The following is a 21784-nucleotide window of genomic DNA, read 5'->3' on the forward strand; positions in this document are numbered from 1 at the left end:
GGCGAGAAACACCTCCCCGGGACCGCTACCTCCCCCGCCCCGGCTCCGCCCGGCTTCCTCCTTCCCCTCCAAGGCCGCAAAGTAGATGGAGTAAGAGAGTGTGTGTGCGAGAGAAAGAGAAAGAGGGAGCGGGCGCGGGCGCCGCGGGAGGGCGGGCGGGAGGCGCGCCTGGCCCCCGCCGCCCTCCGGCCGCCGCGCCGCCACGCCGCCGCGGGCTCGGCAACTCCGGCTCGCGCCCGGCCCCGGCCCCGGCCCGGTCCCCGCCGCCCGCCGCCTGCCGCCGCCCGCGGGCTGGGGCCGGCCGCGCCCCCGCGTCCCCGTACCTCGTAAAGGTCCCCAGAAGCCATGCCAGGCTGCGGAACTTGGCTCGCCGGGTGTGCGCGTCTGCTCGCTCGCGCCCTCCGTGCGTGTGCGCGAGGGGGCCAGTGTGCGCGTGTGTGTGCGCGCGTGTGTGTGTGAGTGTGTGTGTGGTGTGTTGAGTAAACTGTGTTTTTGCAGAATGACAGGCTTGGGGGCTGCCTATGCGCAGAATCAGAGCGGGCGGCGGCGGGGCTGGCGTAACCGGCAGCGGCGGCGGCGGCGGCGGCACGAGCGCGGGCAGCAGCGACGGCCGCGCAGCGCGCCCGGGAGGCACCGACGCGGCCCGAGCGCCGCGGCCCCCGCGACCCGGCGACCCGGCGGTGGTGGCTGCAGCGGGCAACGGCTCTCGCCCTGGCGTTTGCGCCCCTGCAGGAAGCCGCCCCGCGCCCGCCGCCGGCCCGGACGCTGCTGCCACTGGGCGAGTCCCCGCCTCCCGGGAGCCGGGCCCGGCCCCCGGGGAGGGGGGGCGGGGGCGGCTGCCCGGCCGCGCCCCGGGGGACCGGTCCCGGAGCCGTGGAGCGCTCGGGCCCGCCCCGCCGCCCCGGGCCGGCTCCGGAGGCGGTGGCGGGGCCCCCCGGGGGTGGCGGGCAAGGTGCCCGCCGGGCGCACCCGGCCTCGGGCAGCGAAGGGGCGGCCGGGGAGGCAGGTAGAACGCTGCGGTGGCAGGTCTCAGGGAAGGGGCCCCAGCTGGGCTCAGCCGGCCAGGGGCCTCACCTCTTCCCACTCCCACCCTTACCCAGCCCAGGGAGGGAGTGGGCGCTGTACTAAGAGACCTGGCCCCTCGGGGCTGCGCAGCCCATCTTGGCTGCATAGCCCCTCCCTCCAGTCTGGTTTGTAAGACGTGGAGGCCCCGGGGAGAAGGAAAGACATGGCCCGTACGGAGGCCCCAACACGGCACCTCAAACCCTGGAAAGTCTTTAGAGCCAGGTGTAGCCTCCTATCAACAGCCGTCCCCTGTCCCACATTCATTCACTCATCACTACAAAAACATTTTCCAAAGCCTACCCAACTACACAGTGTCCCTAGACAGGCACAACTGGGACCCTGCCACGAGGGGCTTTTAATCCAAGAGGAAAGACTAGCCACAGGCGTGGGAACAGGATTCAATCCTTCAACAAAAAAGGAGTTCCTACTGTGTGCCAAACTCCAGAGCTCAAAGAACTGGAGAAGCGCTTTCAAGTACAAATTCTAAATTTAAAGTCTCTTCCTACCTGGATAAATGGTCATCCTTCTCTCTATAAGTGATATGGTTAATTCAGAGTCTGGGAAGACTGTCCTGAACTTGGAAGAAAGGTCTTCCTCATCCCAGCGCCAAAAATGCCCAGTTGGTCACTCTCTCCAGATGAGAAGTGGACATAACTCACATCCTTCCTCCTTCATTTCCTATTTGTGAGACTTTAGACAAGTCACTTTACTCATCTCTAAACCGGAGATGGTGATAAACACCTAAAATGAAGAATTAAATAGAGATCTACATATATATGAAGGGGCCTATAGCAGTGGAACCCAATAAAGGTTATTTGTGTCTGAATCTGGACCCTGAACTGCCCTTGTGGAGAGAAGGTTGGTGGAGGAGAGTGTATGACAAAGAGAAAGGGTTTAATCTAGAGGCTGTCAAACTTTAAATAAAGTCACCAAATTTTTCAATTAAAAAAACTGCTTAGAATCTGAACCACAGAGTTTTCATGTCTGGCTCATTCTAGGACACATGAGTTTGCATATGCTGTTCCCTCTGCCTAGAATGTCGTTCCACATGGAATCCATCTGGAAAACTCTTCCTCTTCCTGCAGGGGCTTGTTTATCTTTGTATCACAAGCATCTATCACTATTCCTGGCAGAGAGCGAGTACACAATGAATGTTTGTCAGGCTATGCCAATACAACAGATTTTATACCAATTTCTAGTTAAAATCCCATATTAAAACAATGAGGGGGGAAGGGTGAGTGTGTAGAAATAACAAAGTGTATGTGGTTTAAAAACTGTAGAAATTGTTATAGCAGTCCTCTCCCCTTTTCATACTATTTTTCCAATGGTTATGGTTTTAAATAATAACATTAATAATAAACAGTTCTCAATCTGTAAGTCACAAAATAAATCTTAATGATCCTTAATTTGTAGTTGGGAATAAACGCGCCATCATAGCATGAGGATGTAATTTGGAAGTAGAAGACAAGAAAGAAACTGTGTTTGGAAATAATCTGCTCAGACAAATTTGAATATATAATCAGTAGTTTTATAAAAACACCAAAAACTTGACTTGTACTGGCCAAATTCTCCTTGGGAATGTGAGTACACTTTGAAAAAACTTTGTCTAGACAACAATTGTTACAGAGTTCACAGAAGAGAATATTCACTGTGGAGTGGCATGCTCAGGGAATACGTTATGAAGGAGGTAGAATTGAAATGCATCTTGAAGACTCGTTGGGAAGGAAGGACAGTATTCTAATTTGGGAAAAAGGTAAGAGTAGATGGTAGGTGGTGTTGCAATGGGAGGGGTGCTGGAAGAGTAGAAGACTGATCCATCAAGGTCATAGGACTTTGGATAGCAAATGTGGGTCAGTTCATGGAGAGTCTTGAATGGTGTGCAATTTAGCAAGTCAGCAGTGAAAAATTGGAGAAGACTTTTAAATCCATCAAAAGCACGTACCAATCACAAGTGTGCTTTAGAAAACAAATTCTAGAAGAAATAGGAGAAATGGACTTCAGCAGTTGAGGTTAGAGGCGGGGAGACCAATTGCAGTGGTCCATGGAAGTGACAGTAGAAATGAAGAAGAAAAACTGGATTTGCAAGGAAGAAACCCGCCAGCCACCAACTTTCATTATGGTCACTCCACTTACTTCCATAAAGCATTTGATCCAAATCAACAGGACTTGATGACTAACAGGATGTGTGTGTGCATTGTGTGTGTGTGTGTGTGTGTGTGTGTGTGTGTGTGTGTGGAGAGTTGGGGGAGGGGTGAGCAACTAGGGAAAGAAAGGATACAGAGATGACTAAGGTTTTAAACTGAGTGACTGAGCTACCCATCCATCATAACATTGTTCTATTTTGAGCTTGCCTCCAGACCATCACTGGCTTCCAGAAAAGCCAGATGCTTCCTGAAGGATGAAGGGAAGGTTCTTCATCCTCTGTGGTAAGGTTGACCCAACCAATGGACAGTTCCATTCCAGATTCTTCAGATGACATAGAACCACTGTTGCTTATGGAGAATGGGAGATACCTACCATACTCCAAAAACTGGGCTAGGCTCTTCATACTAGTCATAACTTAAAGGCAAGTGATAAAACTCAACTCAAACTGATTTAAAACAAAGAATTTATTGACTCGCATAGATTAGAAAAGGATGGAATTGCTCTCAGGGTTGGCTGGATTCAAGCTCTCAAAGGACATATAAAATATAATATAGTAATTAATATAATATAATATAATAATAATATAATATAATATAATATAAATCCCAGGGAAAGGCTCTGCTTGATTGATTGTAGATCATATGCTCTTATTTTGGCCCAATTGCTGTAGTCAATCACTGATAGTACTCTATGATTGGCCAGCTTAAGTCACACACCCACCTATGGGGCAAGAAAAGTACAATAATTGGCAGCTTTACCAGAATTACATGATTGGAAGTGGGGATGAGCAGAAGCCCAAAGGAATGGAAAAGGGCATACGGGGAAGATAGATATCCACTATATGACTGAACAAACCTGGGGCAGAATGAGGACTTAGAAGCAAGGGCAGCTATATGCTGGGAGGTTCTTGACTTAACCATGTTGCCCTTCCATTTCCAAATGTATTTGTTATTTTTTGCGGCACAATCAACTATCCCCAAAACTTAGTGCCTTAAAACAAAAGGTATTTCTTATCCCATAGTATCTCTGTGTTGAAGATTCAGGAAAAGCTTAACTGGGTATTTCTGACTTCTAGTCTCTTAAGGGGTTGCAGTCAGAATGTTGCCTAGGACTGCAGTTATTTGAAGGTTTCACTGAGTCTGGAGGTTCTACCTCCAAGATGGTGCCCACACATGGCTGATTGGCAGGAGGCTTCAGCGCCTAGCTATGCAGATCTCTTCATAGGTTTGCCTGAGTCACCTCATGCTATTCTCATCTAGTCCCCCAAATACAACAAAATAGAGCACAACTGTCAAAGCTTCAGCTCTTTCTAGCACAGAGCCCCTAATTAACCTGATGTATTGGTCCATGCTAAAGCTATCTGATGCAGAGGCAATTTACAGCACATCAGACTATGTGACTGGGGATGTCAGGTTCATGCCCTTCGTGTTAAAGATGAGAAAACTAAGACCTAGATTGGGTGATCCAAGAGAAATAACAAGGAGGAAGTCACAATGGCTTTGACCATCTAATCTTAGAAACCAAGCACTGTCACTTCCACCATCTTCTATTCTTTAGAACTGAGCCGCTAAGCCTAGACCCCACTCAAGAGGAGGCAACTAAGCTCCCACCTTTTAAAGGGAGGGCAATCAAAGAACTCATGGACATATTTTTAAACTACCACACCACATCTGTAAATTGAGGTGATAAATACCCCATAGAATTGTCACTGTAATAAGGGCTGAATAATGGTATTAGTTATAATTACTATTAAAACTACTAAAACCAGCTTCAAACTTGATATGTATCACTAATATCCTTGAATGTTCAAGATTTCTATAGAAAGCCATTAAATCAAATAAAACCTTCAAAATGAATATTTTTCTCAAGCCATAAACTCTTGTTACTAATTAAACTTTATTTTTAGCATTAACTTAAAAATACTTTACTTTAGTAATAATATTAGTAATTGAAGTAAAGTCCTACTTATTCAGTACAACATGCTAGGTATTGTTCTCACTGAACACAACAAATATCTTGCCCTCATGAAGTTTACAGTATAGTGGAGGAAAAGGACAAGAAAACAAAATGCATATATAGTATGATTTCAAGGATTGAGGAAAAAGTATGAAGAAAAATGAAGCTAGGTAAGAAGACAGAGCAGAAGTGAGATGGGTGTACACAGGGGACAGAAGGGGAATTGGTTTAGATAAGGTGGTGAGGCAAGACCTCACTAAGGCGGTGACATTTGAGCTAAAACCTGAACAAAATGAGAGAGAACACAAATCAAATCAGAGTGCAGAGAATGTCAGTGGGAGAAAACAGCAAAGGCAAAGCCCTGAGGCTGAAGAACTTGGTATGATCAAGGTCCCACAATTAAGCTAGTATAGGTGAAGCTGCGGGAGCATAGGCAGAGGGAAGTCATAGAGCTAACCAAGGTCCAGGTATATGTTGGGACTTGTAGGTAGGCAAAGAATTTAGATTCCACTCTAAGTGATATGAGAGGAGAGGTCAGTGGGGAAGCTTTGAACAAGAGAATGACATGATTTAATTGGTTCCTGGGTAGAGAATGGAATGGAGAGGGACAAGAAGGATGCTGGACGCCATTACAGGCGTTCAGGTAGAAAATCCTAGTAATATAGCCTAAGAAGGATGGCATCAAGATGAAGGGGAGTGGTTGGGACTGGGGAAACACAGGGAGATATGTGTAGAAGCAGGAGAACCCTAAATTTTTGGTCTGAGAGTCTGGAAGAATGGAGGTTCCATTTACTGAGGTGGGGAAAATGGGTGTTGGGGCATGTTGTAGGTGGCATAAATACTGGGTGGGGTGAAATTGATGGTTTGGTTCTAGGACATGCTAATTCTGAGACGTGTATTAGACATGCAAGTGAAGATGAAGGGTTATTCAATATGTGAGTCAGGAACTGGGACTGGATATGTGGCAGGAGTGATCAGCATACCAATGGCAAGCAAAGGGACTAGAGATGGTCGCTGGTGGAGTGCACACAAACCTGAAAGAGAAGAGGGCCTAGAGCCATGTGGCATTTAGAGGTCAAGAAGAAGATGATGAGGATCCAGCAAAGGAGTCTGAGAATGGTGGGACCGAAATAGGAGGTAATGAAGAAAGCATTGTGTCACAAATCCAAGTGAGAGACAGGACTGATCATTAAATGTCACTGAGAGGCTGGGTGATAAGAGCACGGACCATGGTATTTGGCAACATGGAAATCTCTGGTGACCCTGAAAGGACTAGCTGTAGTGGAGCAATAAAGTTGAAACCTAGACCAAAGTGAGTTAAAGAGAATTTGGGCAGAGAGGAAGTGCAGATGGTGAGCACAGGTGACTCATTCAAGGCCTTTTGCTATAAAGAGCAGAGAAGTGGGTCAGTAGATGGAGGGGAGCCCTGCATGTGGGAAGGGTTTTTAATATAGACAATATGACAGTATGTCTGTGCCATGATAGCAATGACACACTAAAGAAGAGGAAATGGTTATACAACAGAGAGAAGAGAGAACTGCAGGAACAGAGTCTTTGAAAGGGCCAATGGCGAGGGGATGCAGACAGCCCAAGTGGAGGGGTTGGACTTGGGAGTCCATCTGTACTGGGTTGAATCATGTCCCCCTAAAATTCATGTCCACCTGGAACCCTCGAATGTGACCTTACTTGTAGATGTAGTTAGTTAAGATGAGATCATACAGGATAAAGCTTGACCCTAATCCAATAACTGGTGTCCTTATAAGAAGAGAACATAGAGACAGGGACGCATCAGGAGAATGCCATGTGACCATGAGAACAGAGATTGGAGCAATGTGTCTATAGCTAAGGAATGCCAAGGATTGCCAGCAACCATCAGAAACCGGGAAGAAAGAATTCTTCCCCAGAGCCATTAGAGGGAATGTGGCCTTGCCAACACCTTGATTTCAGACTTCCAGCCTCCAGAACTGTGAGAGAATACATTTTTGTCATTTTTAGCCACCAAGTTCATAGTAAGTTATTATGGAAGCCACAGGAAACTCATACTCCGTCTACTGGAAGAACAAGGAAGGCCAAGCACACAGCAGCAGATGAACTTGTTGGCAGGTTTAGAACTCACTTCCATTATTTCTCTATTCTCCATGAGATAAGCCATGAAATCACCAGATGAAAGTGAGGAAAAAGGAAAGTATCAGATAGAATGTGATTTGCCTGAAACAACACTGCTTTAGACTATTGTCTCCCAAATCTATTAATAGTACCCCCTTTTACTCCCAAAGGTATCCAGATTTAGACAATAAATGTATGGTTTTTTAGTATTTGATGTTTAAGTACAGATTTCAAAATATGAGAAGTCAAGTCAGAGAGAAGAGTGGAGGGACTAGGAAAATAGAGTGGCACTGCTGGGAGGTACTGAAGGCCCACTGGATATTTGTATTTATAAGTTAATCAGACCAGTAAGCATGGTGGTGATTTATTCAGTCACATTCAGTTGTTTAGCGGCAAGTTGGGTGTTGGGCTTAATCAAGGGTGGAATTAGTGGGATTAGCCATGTGTGTTCAATGGAAGGAGAGAGGGGGTTAAGAGTATATGTAAGGAAGTGATCATAATGACAAAATGATGGATGTGATAACAGGAGGGCTGGGTTGGAGGTGATAAAAACAAAGGTGTTGGTCAATGGATTGGAACAAAAATTAGTGGATTAAGGACTCTCTAATGGAGCATTCAGTAAGGAAGGCTAACCACTCATGAGCAACTACCTTGGGCTACATGATCATTCTGTTTCCTTCACCTCTTTCTTGCTTCTCCTACTCACACTGTAAGGACCTGCTGTTGTCCCAACAGGATGGCAACAGGATCAATGTTCAGAACCTTGAAGACATTAAGAACAGAGGATGAATTTGGGGTGAGGACTGAGAGGTGAAAAAGACCACAGATATTGGGATTGGGAGAGGGGCTGAGGAATGAAGGAAGGGGAGAAAAAAAAAAAAAGACCTTCCAGAAACCCAACCAAGATATTCTTTGAATGATCTTAAGGAAGGGAAAAGTAATGTGTTGAGCCATTCATGATCTCCAGTGATTTTGGATAATGGAGTGAACCAGCCATTCCTTCTAGTCACTGTACACAGAACCCAGTTATTATATGCATGTTGTATCATTTCATCATTTCAATGAGGTAAGAAAAATTGTCCGCTATTTCATAGCTGCAAAAAAAAGGGCCGTGACCCAGGGACGTGCTCTGAAAGGGGAAGGTAGAGCTTCTGTAGCCTAAAGTAGCCAGACTCACTGTGGGCTACCTGTTTGCAGAAAAGTTACTTTTTGCAAAGACCATTGTGGGGGGAAAGAAAACCCAAGTGTTTGGCCTTGAGCCTTAATTAAGAATTTGTCCTATGACTTTGAAATCTTGGGGTAGGAGGTGAGTGGATTCTGGGAACCAAAATGATAACAATTTTTTAGTGTGTGTGTGTGTGTGTGTGTGTGTGTGTGTGTGTGTCTGTGTCTGTGTGTCTGTGTTGTAAGAAGGAATTTGGACTTGTTATGTTGAAAAAATTTAAAACACAGGAACTCAACCACATAAAAATAACACACAAGCTCACACTCGGTTAGCTGCCAGAGAAATCGAGTTATCTAGAATCATGCAACTTCTAGAAAAGTCTCCAATACCCTATGAAAGATGGAGTGAAAAAGGCAAATATATCTTAGTATTATTATAAAAATAGTTTTGACCATATGGTTTCAGGGGCCCTGGGGTGGCCTGGACCACATTTTGAGAATTCTACTTCTACAGAATCATGTAAAAGCGTATCTTTGCTATAGGTAAAGTTGCATCTTTGAAGATTATATGGAATTCTTTTTTCACTAAATAGACTTAGGCTGCATTGTTCTTACATCTTGGGAGGTGAGTGTGCATGTTATCATTCACAAAGTTCCCCCAAAGGAGCCCAGAATAGAGGCCCAGAGGCCCCTGCATAGGACCTGAGTGTGCCCTTCTTCACCACAAGCTTCTGAAGGCACCCAAAGAAAACATAACTAAATGTACTGGTAAAGACCTACAGGAAGATTTCTCCTCCCCTTCCTCCTCCTTTTCCTTTTTCTTCTCCTTCTCCGCCGCCTCCTCCTCCTCCTCCTCCTCCTCCTCCTCCTCCCCTTGTCCCTTGTCCTTCTTCTTTTTTTTTATAACATGAAAATTCCAAAAGTATGCAAAAGAGAGACAACAATGATGTGAGCCCACATGTACCTGTTACCCAGGTACAAAAACAACAGTCCAGGGGGCACCTGGGTGGGTCAGTCGGTTGAACAACAAACTCTTGGTTTGGGTTCAGGTCATGATCTTAGGGTCATGATCTCAGGGTGATGGGACTGAGCCCCCCTTCGGGCTCTGTGCTCAGCAGGGAGTCTGCTTGAGATTCACTCTCTCCTTCTCCCTCTGCCACTTCCCCCCATGCCATCTCTCTGTCTCTCAAATAAATAAATATATCTTTAATTTAAAAAAAAACAGTCCAAGGCCATTATTATTACACCTCTATCACCCCATTTCCTCACCCCACATGCTAGACTTTGAAGAAACCATATAATTTCTTCTGAAAATGTGTCAATATGTATCTCTAAAAGATAAGGACTGTTCTCTTGACTGTAACCACAGTACCACCACCACACCTGAATTAACACTAATTCCTTGATATCATCCAATATTCACTTGATGTCCAAATTTCCCCAGTCATCTCAGAAATACTTCTTGACAATTAGTTTGTATAAATCAGTATTCAAACATCCATATGTGCATTTGCTTGCTATGACTCTTAAATTTTTGTTAACCCTTAGGTATCTCCTTCCTTTTTTTTTTCCCCTTGCCTTTTTGTTGTTGTTGTTGTTGATAGAGAAACTAGATCATTTGTCAGTAGTGTCACTTAACATGTGCTTCTCTCCCCAATATTTTCTGCATGTGGGTAGCTAGATGCAGTTTGGGTTTGTTTTGGGGTCAAGAGTGCTTCATAGCTGCCACCATAAGGCACATAATGTCTGCTTATCTTTCCTTTTGTGATTTTAGCAGCCACTGATGATCCTTGCCTAGATCCATTTCATTGGGGTTGAAAAATGGTGATTATCTATCATTTCTTCTTTATTTATCAGCTGGATAGTTCTATGAAGTCTTTCCTGACCAACTCTTTGGTTGTCCTAAGATGCATTTGTACAGGAAAGGCTGGCTAAATGTTTCATTCTTTCCTTCTATTTATCAGTTTTCCAAATCATGAGTTGGTTTTCTAACATCACCAAAGGATCATGATGTATTTAGTTTAGTGTCATATGAACCCATGAATTTTAACACGTTTAATATGTTTCACCCCATTGCCATTGTTCCTCTTCTTATTATTCAAATTGTTCCTGTTTTGGTCAGGAGGAGCCACTTCCATTTGGTTCTTTTTTTATTATTAAATAATATTTTTTATTATATTATGTTAGTCAACATACAGTACATCCCTAGTTTTTGATGTAAAGTTCCACAATTCATTACTTGTGGTTCTTGAGACTTTAAACACATCCTTGCTTTCTGGTTTGAAAAGAAGAAGTTAAACTGTCTCTCTTTGCAGATGACATGTTATCTATATGGAAAACCCAAAAGACTCTACCCCCAAACTACTAGAAGTTATAGAGCAATTCAGTAATGTGGCGGGATACAAAATCAATGCTCAGAAATCAGTTGCATTTCTATACACGAACAATGAGACTGAAGAAAGAGAAATCAGGGAATCCATTCCATTTACAATAGCACCAAAAATCATACGTTATCTCGGAATTAACTTAACCAGAGACATAAAGGATCTATATTCTAGAAACTATAGATCACTCTTGAAAGACATTGAAGAAGACACAAAAAGATGGAAAAATATTCCATGCTCATGGATCAGAAGAATAAACATAGTTAAAATGTCTATGCTACCCAGAGCAATCTACACTTTCAATGCCATCCTGATCAAAATACCAATGACATTTTTCAAAGAGCTGGAACAAACAGCCCTTAAATGTGTGTGGAACCAGAAAAGGCCCCGAATCATCAAGGAACTGTTGAAAAGGAAAACAAAGCTGGGGCATCATGTTGCCGGATTTCGAGCTGTACTACAAAGCTGTGATCACAAAGACAGCGTGGTACTGGCACAAAAACAGACACATAGACCAATGGAACAGAATAGAGAACCCAGAAATGGACCCTCGGCTCTTTGGGCAACTAATATTTGACAAAGCAGGAAAAAACATCCGGTGGGAAAAAGACAGTCTCTTCAATAAATGGTGCTGGGAAAACTGGACAGCTATATGCAAAAGAATGAAACTGGACCACTCTCTCACACCATACACAAAGATAAACTCCAAATGGATGAAAGACCTCGATGTGAGACAGGAATCCATCAAAATCCTAGAGGAGAATATAGGCTGCAACCTCTTTGACATCGGCCACAGCAACTTTTTTCATGACACATCACCAAAGGCAAGAGAAACAAAAGAAAAAATGAACTTGTGGGACTTCGTCAAGATAAAAAGCTTCTGCACAGCCAAAGAAAGAGTCAAAAAAACTAAGAGGCAGCCAACAGAATGGGAGAAGATATTTGCAAATGACACTACAGATAAAAGACTAGTATCCAAGATCTACAAAGAACTTCTCAAACTCAATACACAGGAAACAAATAAATAATCAAATCAAAAAATGGACAGAGGATATGAACAGACACTTTTCCAATGAAGACATACAAATGGCTAACAGACACATGAAAAAATGTTCAAAATCATTAGCCATCAGGGAAATTCAAATCAAAACCACATTGAGATACCACCTTACACCAGTGAGAATGGCAAAAATGGACAAGGCAGGAAACAACAAATGTTGGAGATGATGTGGAGAAAGGGGATCCCTCTTACACTGTTGGTGGGAATGCAAGTTGGTACAGCCACTCTGGAAAACAGTGTGGAGGTCCCTTAAAAAGTTAAAAATTGAGCTACCCTATGATCCAGCAATTGCACTACTGGGTATTTACCCCAAAGATACAGACGTAGTGAAGAGAAGGGTCATATGCACCCCAATGTTCATAGCAGCATTGTCCCCAATAGCTAAATCGTGGAAGGAGCCGATATGCCCTTCAACAGATGACTGGATTAAGAAGATGTGGTCCATATATACAATGGAATATTACTCAGCCATCAAAAAGAACGATTTCACAACATTTGCAGCAACATGGACGGGACTGGAGGAGATAATGCTGAGCGAAATAAGTCAGACAAAGACAATTATCATATGGTTTCACTCATTTATGGAACATAAGAAATAGGAAGATCGGTAGGAGAAGAAAGGGAAGAAGGAAGGGGGGTAAACAGAAGGGGGAATGAACCATTAGAGACTATGGACTCTGGGAAACAAACTGAGGGCTTCAGAGGGGAGGGGGGTGGTGGATTGGGATAGGCTGGTGATGGGTATTAAGGAGGGTACATATTGCATGGTACACTGGGTGTTATATGCAAACAATGATCATAGAGCATTACATCAAAAACTAGGGATGTACTTTATGGTGACTGACATAACATAATAAAAAATTATTATTAAAAAAAATGAAAAGATGCTCAGACATCTTAACTATTTCTTGTACCAGACCTGGAATCCACCATTTCACCAGTGATCGCTGGTTCTTTTTACTGAGAAATGGCATTAAGATATCATAAAGTGAACACCAGCTTGTGGCTATAGATTGGTCATTGTTTTTAGGCCTTTTCAATGGACAAAGCTAGAAATTTTTTATAGGTCTTTTAGCCCTTAAGATACATGCCACAAGGGATGTCCAGTCACCTTACTTTGGTTTAGAGTCACTTCAAATAACTTCTCCATGCTTGGTTAAGTCACCAACTCACGATACATTTAAATTAGTCTCTATTTTGATCTTAATTTTTAGGGGTAATATTTTTATTTTTGTTTAATTTTTTAATTATGTGAATATTTACATGGTTCCAAAGTTAAATCTACAAACAAGGTATATTTAGGTAAATCTAGATTCTATCATTTTTTTCTCCACTCTGTTCCCTCCCTCCCCTTGTAGATAACCATTTTATTTCATGGCTTATTATTGAATTTTTAATATGAACAAATATGCACATATATTCATATATCCTTATTTCCTAGACAAAGGTTAGTATACTGTGCAAATTTTTCTCTACCTTGCTTTTTTCACTAAGCATTACATCTTGAATATCATTCTTTGGCATTATTTGGAATTATTCTTTTTATAGTTGCATAATGCTTCATGATGTGTCGGTATCATAGTTGTTCATTTTGCAGTTATAAACTGTACTGCAATGATTAGCTTTATACCTGTATCTTTTCAATTTTCTGCTAGCCTATACAGAGATTTTAATCTTATACTTAATAACATGACTTCAAAAAAGGTACTAATCATTATGATTAGTGGTCATATGTTGGGAGTGAGGGTGTCCAAAAACAAGCCCCACCACTGTGGGCTGAACACTAGGTTTATTTCTATTTCTGAGAGGAGTGGCTGCTGCAACTGTCAATCATCATGGCAGGAAACCAATCTAGAGATGACAAATGAGTACTTTCAATGGGGAGGGAACTTGAGGCTCCACGAAAGAGAAAGGCATTACAGGAAACCATTGAGAATGGAGGCAAATGAGGTGAACCACTACCAGAATTACACAGTCTAGGAAGTGGCCCTGTAGTGCCAGCTGGAGACTCAGATGAAGGAACTTGGATACGTGGTCTCAGGGAATAATCCAGTAATTGATTTTAGCTTTCCCTTTTTTCAATTTATCTTCTTTCATTGCAAGGCCTTTACCCAGGATTTGTGAAATACTACAGCAATATCTTAGTTGTGCTATGGAAAATTCAGACACAATCCTGTATATATGATTGGAATGTAGTGATAAAGCAGAAAGTAGCCATCCCTCCTATTCCCTGCCCCAAGGCAAAAAGAGTGGCAGCAGCAGCAGCAGTGCAAGGGAACACAGTGGCTCACAATTCCAGGAAGTAAGGTGAGTACTAATCCTGTAGAAATCCTGTGGCATGGAGAATAGAGCCATGGAAATACAAGATGGTCCAGATTTGGGTCTATATCAATCTGTTGAATGGAGTCAGACTTCTGGATGAAGGAAGACTGCAGAAAAGACATATAGGGACACCCGGGTGGCTCAGTTGGTTAAGCATCTGCCTTCAGCTCAGGTTGTGATCCCAGGTTCCTGGGATCGAGCCCCATGTCGGGCTCCCTGCTCAGAGAGCTTGCGCTCTCTCTCCCTGTCTCTGACAAATAAATAAATTAAAAAAGAAAAAGAAAAAAAATACATATAGATTCAGGGACACTCATTCCCAAGAGGTCTTAACTTTTAAGTAGAAAAGGACATTGTGTTTGCTTGAGGAAATATTAATAACACAAAGTGATTAACAATCAGGCTACAAAAGAAGGAGTCAGTGTACCATTCTTCTAATTAGCCATATATAAAATGTAAAATATTGATTTCTGATGTGTAAATAGACACGTCAAAATGAAAATAATAGCAATGAAATCAGGATGAGTGATGAGATCATGGTAATATTTTTTCTTTGTATTTTTCTTTGTTTTTTAGTTTTCTATATTGAATATACATTTGCTTTGAAATTATAATATTTTGAAACAATAAAAAAATAAAAATACCTAACAAAAAAATAGGCAAAAGTATTAATAGGCAACAAAGAAACAACAAATATAGTGGGCAAATAACTTAGAAAAAGACTATCCAAACGTATCCAAACACATTGGTAATAAAAGAAATTCAATGTAAAAAACCCAGCAAGATGCCATTTTAATTAATTGATTGATGATTTTTAAAAATAATTCCAATACCTCGTATTGCTAAGGATGTAGAGAAAATGGCTCAGATAAAATGATGACAAGAAGCTAAATTGCTGCTATCTTTCCTGGAAGAAAATTTTTCGTTGTTTACCATTCTTTTTAAAAAGGTCATACCCCAGCGCCCAGTAATTTAACTTCCATAAAATATTCTAAATAAAAATCAGGTATGTGCATAATGACTTATATTTAGGAGTATTTATTACCATTACTTATAATGCCAAAAATTATTACAATGTAAATGTCCAAAAGGTTAATATTCTATAGGCAATTAAAATCATGACCTTTAAGAATAGTTATGACATGGAGGAAAAGTTCATTATCCATGGTTGAGTGGAAAAGGCAGATCACAAAATAGTATTTCTGGTGTGTTTACAGTTTTGTTCATAAAATTGTGGGGGGGGGATAAAATGTTAACAGTGATTGAATATAGGAGATTTGGGCTTTCTTCCATAGACATTGTTGAATTTTCCAAATATTCTACAATGAGTATGTAATATGTACACACATAAACAGGCATATTTATAGACCTGGGACTTTTTTAAAGAAAATGTTATTTTAAAAGTAAATCAAGGTTCTGGAGTGAGAGTTTACAGGGTCGCAAGGGGGGGAGGCTAGAATGATTCATACAGTAATGAGCTGGAGTTGGAGACATCAATATGGACTCATGTTTAGCTTGATATAGATGCAAGTAGGTACATACAGAGATATTTACAGATGTGTGTATATACACAGGTTGGTATATACACATATATCTCCTTGCTCTGTCAGCTCAGAGGGCCTAGAAGTAATGACACCTCAGTAGCACTGAGCACACCTAATGCCCAGATCTTGGCTTCTAATACCATTTCCCAGTAAAAGAATAGGGCTCTTTAGAGGAATTGCTGATTCTAGGACTAAGGCAGGAAATATAAAAAATGAGCCTGGAATCTCTTATAGTAACAGTAAACAAGGAAGTGCTCAAAATGAATAAATAAGCCCATAATAATGAAGGCATTCAAAGAAGCCAACAGAAAAAGTTCCCAATGGCTGAAGTTGGACTATATGAACAATGAAATAAATGAACTGGTATTGGGTTATATTAGAGTATAAAATAAACATTCCTGAGTCAGTACTGATATCAATGAATTATCGAATCAATAAATGGGTGAGAAGAGACAAATTTCCTTTGCAGAAGTATTCCAAATAATTTATGTAGATACGCCACACTCAAGGAGGTGAAGCATTACCCCCCACTCTTTAGCTATGGGCTACACACAGTGAGTTCCTTCCAAAGAACACAGTGTGAAAAGCAGGAGGGGAGAGTAATTTTACAGTGGAGAAACCTGACAAACACAATCTCAGCCAGGTAATTAAGACCAAGATCAACAGTGAAAAGTCATCCTGACAGTATGCACCCTTGATATGATGTGATGAAAATGGTATGTTAGCCTTGGGACTTGTCAAAATCCCATGATGCAAGTCTACTCAAGAAAATAGCATCAGACAAATCCCACCTGAGGGACATTCTACAAAATGTCCCACTACTACTCCTTAAAAACTCATCAGGGGCACCTGGGTGGCTCAGTCATTAAGCATCTGCCTTCGGCTCAGGGTGTAATCCTGGCATTCTGGAATTGAGCCCCACAACAGGCTCCTCCGCTGGGAGCCTGCTTCTTCCTCCCCCACTCCCCCTGCTTGTGTTTCCTCTCTCGCTGGCTGTCTCTCTCTCTACTTATTAATAAATAAATAAAATCTTCCTCTCCCACTCCCCCTGCTTGTGTTCCCTCTCTCGCTGGCTGTCTCTCTCTCTCTATTAATAAATAAATAAAATCTTAAAAAAATAAAATAAAATAAAAACTCAAAAATAAGAAAAGTCTGAAAAAAAAATGTCACATCCAGGAGGAATCTAAGAAGACTTGATGACTAAATGTACTGTGGTATCCTGGATGGGATCTTGGAATGGGAGAAATGATATTAGGTATAAATTAAGGTAATGTAAATGAAATATGACCTTTAGTTAATAATAATGTAGCAATGTTGATCACTAATTGTGATAAATGCACCATACTAATGTAAGGTGTTAATAATAGGGGGACCTGGGTGAGAAGTATATGGAAACTCTCTGTACTATCTTTATAATTTTTCTGTAAATGTAAAACTATCCTAAGAAATAAAGCAAGGTTGTTGTTTTTCTAAAGCATGGTTCTGTAACAAAATACAATAAAAGCATTTTTAGAAATTATTTCTGCAGGATAGGTAGGAGGTCATTAAAGCCAAGTTTTTTCTGTAGGAAAACATGTATTGATTTCAAATAACACATAGGTAAAATATACACACTAAGAGGAAAAATATTTTTCTCTTCATTAAGGAAGAGTGAAATATTAGATTTTTCTGAACATACAGATGTCCATAAGGCAGTGATTTCACTCTTCCTTATCACCAAGAGGGAAAACAGTGAATTTATCTTAGGAAAAGGCAAATCTAAACATCAAGAAACATTTTAAGAGGAAGAATCTAGGGAAGATCCTGTGTCTGAAGATAAGCTACTCCAAAACCCAGAAGAAAAGTTTAAGAACCTGGTTGGGATTCTCAAAAAAAGTTAATAGGTTCTATAAATAATGATCAGCCTGTCTTAAGAAAAGATCAAGATGAATAGGCAAAGGAAAAAGATAAAAAGGGACACAGATGATACAGAAGATTTGAAGGAACCTTAAAACATAGCAGAATGAGAATTAACATTACAGACAATAAAGGACAGTATGTGGTGTAGATGGAAAACTTCAGAATACCTCTCAGGATCTAAAAATAAAAGGACAAAGGATTAAGATGAAAAGAGAAAATAGGATAACCAAGGGAGGATGGAGAACAAAGATGATGTTTAAAAAGTGCAAATGAAGAACTGAAAAACTCGGAACAGAAGAAAAATCCAGAGATATAATAGAAGAAAATAGTGGTGAGCTTAAGGTTTACCACCTTAATGACATCTAACATGTTAACTATTTTATACAAAGAAAGTAGTCATTTACATGTAAAGATAACACAATAACATTCTCATATAAACAAGAACTCAGAAAATATACCTTTTTTTAAAAAAAAATTACCTAATTATGTACAAAATAAAATAAAAGCCTCAGGAATAGAACAACCATGAAGAGACCAGCAATAAACACTGAAATCGTTCAACATAGTTAAGTCTAAATAGCTGTTTTAAAACTAGTTTTAAAACTGAAAGTGAATGTAAAAGTCACAATGTAATAATATCTTGTACTAAAACCTGTGAAGAAAGGGGAAGTAAATTGTACTAAATACTTTGTCTCAAATGGGAGCTGGAAGGTTGGGAAGCCCAAAGATACTCCTTTGCTCCTGACCCTGCAATTAGAGAATAAATTTGAAACACTGAAGATAACCACTACTAGAAGTCACATGATCTATTAGTTTCTACAACATAGACAAATATAAAAGCAAAGTCAATATAATCCACACAACATAAGACAGAAAATAAAGGAGATACAAGGAGTGCAAAAGACAAAGCACCTGAGTTAAGGTTACAGTAATATTTATTATATTTACTAATATTTATTATAATGACCAAAGTAAAGGGGATTAATGTCTAGTAGCAAAGACTCTTAAATCAGGCCCCCAAAACACGTTAAGCCAAAAACCACGTTTTTCATAAAATGTGAGTGTATGCGTGTATATATATATGTATGTATATAAAAGTGATATAACATGTTTTTAAAATAAGAGAATACAAGAAGGCATGGTAAAAATGTAGAACGAATACTAGAGGGGAAAGAAATCTAGGCAAGAAAACTAAATGGGACAAAGGGGGAAGATATTTTATTATAGTAATGGACATCATTCCAAATGAAGAAGATATGTTGCAATAGCAGCAAGTACTTATCAATTCCCACAGCTGTTCAGGAATAAAAAAAAAAATTCATGTGAAATATCGAATGCCCAATACTACTAAAATTTAAAATAATACATATCACTTTGAGTTGCTCTGTTCCTTACAATATTCCATTTAATTATATAAAGAAAAATCTGTTAGAAATACAAAGAAAAACAAACACAAATACTATGATTTTGGGAAACATCCACGTATCATTATTGTTACCAGAAGATAAATCAAACAAAAAATAAAGATACAAAGAATCTAAATCATAAAATTAGTAAATTTGATTTTTAAAATGGGGTGAGGAGAGAGTACATTTTCCTGGCAATTAGAAAACTGATAAATATAGGACACGTAAAAATAAAGTGCAAAATTCAATACAATTACATGTTAATAACAGACATTGCCTGTGGATAATTGATCCTGAGAATAATCCTTTTAAAGTAAATCCCTTTAAAAGGAAGTTCAAAATTTCACAATGAGCATTGAAGAAAAGTTGGGAGTGGAACTTTATCTTGAAAAATGAAACAAAATTGCCAAGTTAAGTTTATTTTATTGAGCATTTAATGAATTAAAGAATGAAGATATTGATTTTGACATATTTGTTCTGACAAAATTTGGAATCTCAAGATCTAATATCCTTCATGTTTGAACAATAAAGAGTGGTTTTTCTGGAAAGAAAGATCAAAGCTTAATCTGTCTTCCCAGGGTCCATTCAATGCTTTTTTATTTAGATATTTCTCCTCTGAAGCTATCATGTATCACCTTGTAGAGTTTCCTCTTGTGTCTCTTGCCTTCCACCCCATCCTTAGCTGTCAAAGAAATTTGGGTAATTCCAGCAGTTCTCCAAGATCACCTTCAACCTTACAAAATTCTACAGGATGTTTTTATTTTTTTATTTTTTATTTTTCCTTAAAACTATTTTTTTTATTGCTTACACCATCTCTTAGGAGATAATGATCATTCTTAATTTTTTTAAAGTATTTTTTTATTATATTATTTTAGTCACCATACAGTACATCCCTGGTTTTTGATGTAAAGTTCGATGATTCATTAGTTGCGTATAACACCCAGTGCACCATGCAATACGTGCCCTCCCCACCACCCATCACCAGCCTATCCCATTTTTAATCAAAGATAATGTGTTTGCTTTGTTTTGTCAGGAAATCATCCTACAGTCAAATCAACTAGAGGTGAATGGACAAAGACATCTGACCGGTGATACCGGTAAAGACTCTGGTCTCACTAGTGAAGAGACCTTTAGGATGAGACCAATTTCATATTAATTCATCCGTGAACATTTCATGCTTATGACAGTTTTGTTCCCCTATACAACTTCGTAATTGTAGGGAGTTAGATACTGAAGTCTCCCCTTCATGGAATGTAAAATAAACTCTGTCCTACTTATGTGTAAGAAGATATCAAAATTGCAAAGACAGGTTATTTAGAAGTTATCACAACAAAAACAGGTGATATCAACACTGCTAGAATACAGTCAAGGTGTTACCAGTGGGGGAATTTATGGAGTTAAATGCTTTCATTATTAAATAACATTGAAAATAAACTAAGCACTTAATTTTTTTTAAAAACTGGAAAAAGATATGAAATTTAAAAACAAGGAGTTAACAAAGATATAAAAACAGGGAGTTCACAAGGCAGTCAAAGAATAAATCTAAGCTTTGATTCTTTGAAAAGACCAACACATTCCAAGACTAGGCAAGAGAAAGAAGGGACAGAGGGTAAAAAGGAGGGGGGAGAGGGGAATGAAAGAAATGAGAAAAAAAATAAAGAAATGAGAGAAGCAGGGAGGGAAGGGAATTCACAGAGCACAATCATATAATGCGAAGTATGGTGAAAAGGTCTTCAGTTCTAAAGTGATCGGGTTTGGGAAGACTCAAAGTCCATTTGTTCTTGAATTGAAATTAACAATATATAGTGACTGTTATCGCCATCTGTTGGTGGCAGACAGAGTTCACACCTTTGCTCTGGCTTTCTTTGCGTCTAAGAATCCTGTGAACTGAAATTTCAAAATGGTTTTAAATTTATAGCTTCTGAATATTCTAAATGGTACAAGATAATTTAGATGCTATGTCAATTTTAGAATCTTGATGAAATTGAAAATGTACTGGAGATTATAACTAGTTAAAATTGACTTAAGAGGAGGTAGAAAAGTCAGAAACACAAATGCCAATGTAAGAAGTCGAAACAATTTTTGTTAGAACAAGACAGGTGAGTACTTTTAAGGAAGGGATTAATTCCTATACTCTTGACACTGTTCCAAAATGTAGAAAAAGAGGAAGACCCTCTAATTAATTTCATAAAATCAATATAATTCTGATACCATAAAAAAATCTAACAAAAATACCCCCCAAAAGAGGAAATTTGAAGATAAATGACAATATCAAATATGGAAGCAAAAGTCATTAAAAAATTATAGCAAGTTAGAGGAGGGAGTTAAGATGGTGGAGGAGTAGGGGACCCCTTTTTCAGCCGGTCCCCTGAGTCGAATTGGATAGGTACCAGACCGGCCTGAACATCCACGGAATCAGCCTGAGATGCAGGAAGATACATCTGGATCTCTACAAATGAACATCTCCAGCGCTGAGTATTGAGGTACGAAGTGGGGAGCCATGAAACCGCGCACAGATATCGGAAGATAAACAGAAGGGGGAAGGAGCCACCACGTTCAGGCACCGGGAAGCGGTAGCCACCTACACGGGGGAGCAGGCAGACTCGCAGACTGGCACCCGTGAGAGAGCAGACCGAGACCGTGAGCCGGGGAACGCATGTGACCAGACTGAAATGGAGCTCCGGTGCGCTCACTGGAACCAGACTGAGACCGGGACCTCCGGGAGGGCGCAGGGGC

The 21784-nt window shown here is 40.4% G+C and overlaps 1 protein-coding gene across 1 annotated transcript in view; it reads right to left on the reverse strand.

Annotated features, from left to right (window-relative positions):
* The window catches only part of CDYL2 (chromodomain Y like 2), a 161319-nt gene extending 160882 nt beyond the window's left edge, over nucleotides 1-437 (reverse strand). The window contains exon 1 of the mRNA XM_040633629.1: nucleotides 324-437. Within this exon, the coding sequence (XP_040489563.1) occupies nucleotides 324-347 (24 nt within the window). The 5' untranslated portion in view covers nucleotides 348-437. The remainder of the gene's footprint in view (nucleotides 1-323) is intronic.
* Between the last annotated feature and the right edge of the window lie 21347 nt (nucleotides 438-21784).

Source organism: Ursus maritimus, unplaced genomic scaffold, assembly GCF_017311325.1.
Source record: "Ursus maritimus isolate PB19 unplaced genomic scaffold, ASM1731132v1 scaffold_19, whole genome shotgun sequence".
Classification (NCBI taxonomy): domain Eukaryota; kingdom Metazoa; phylum Chordata; class Mammalia; order Carnivora; family Ursidae; genus Ursus; species Ursus maritimus.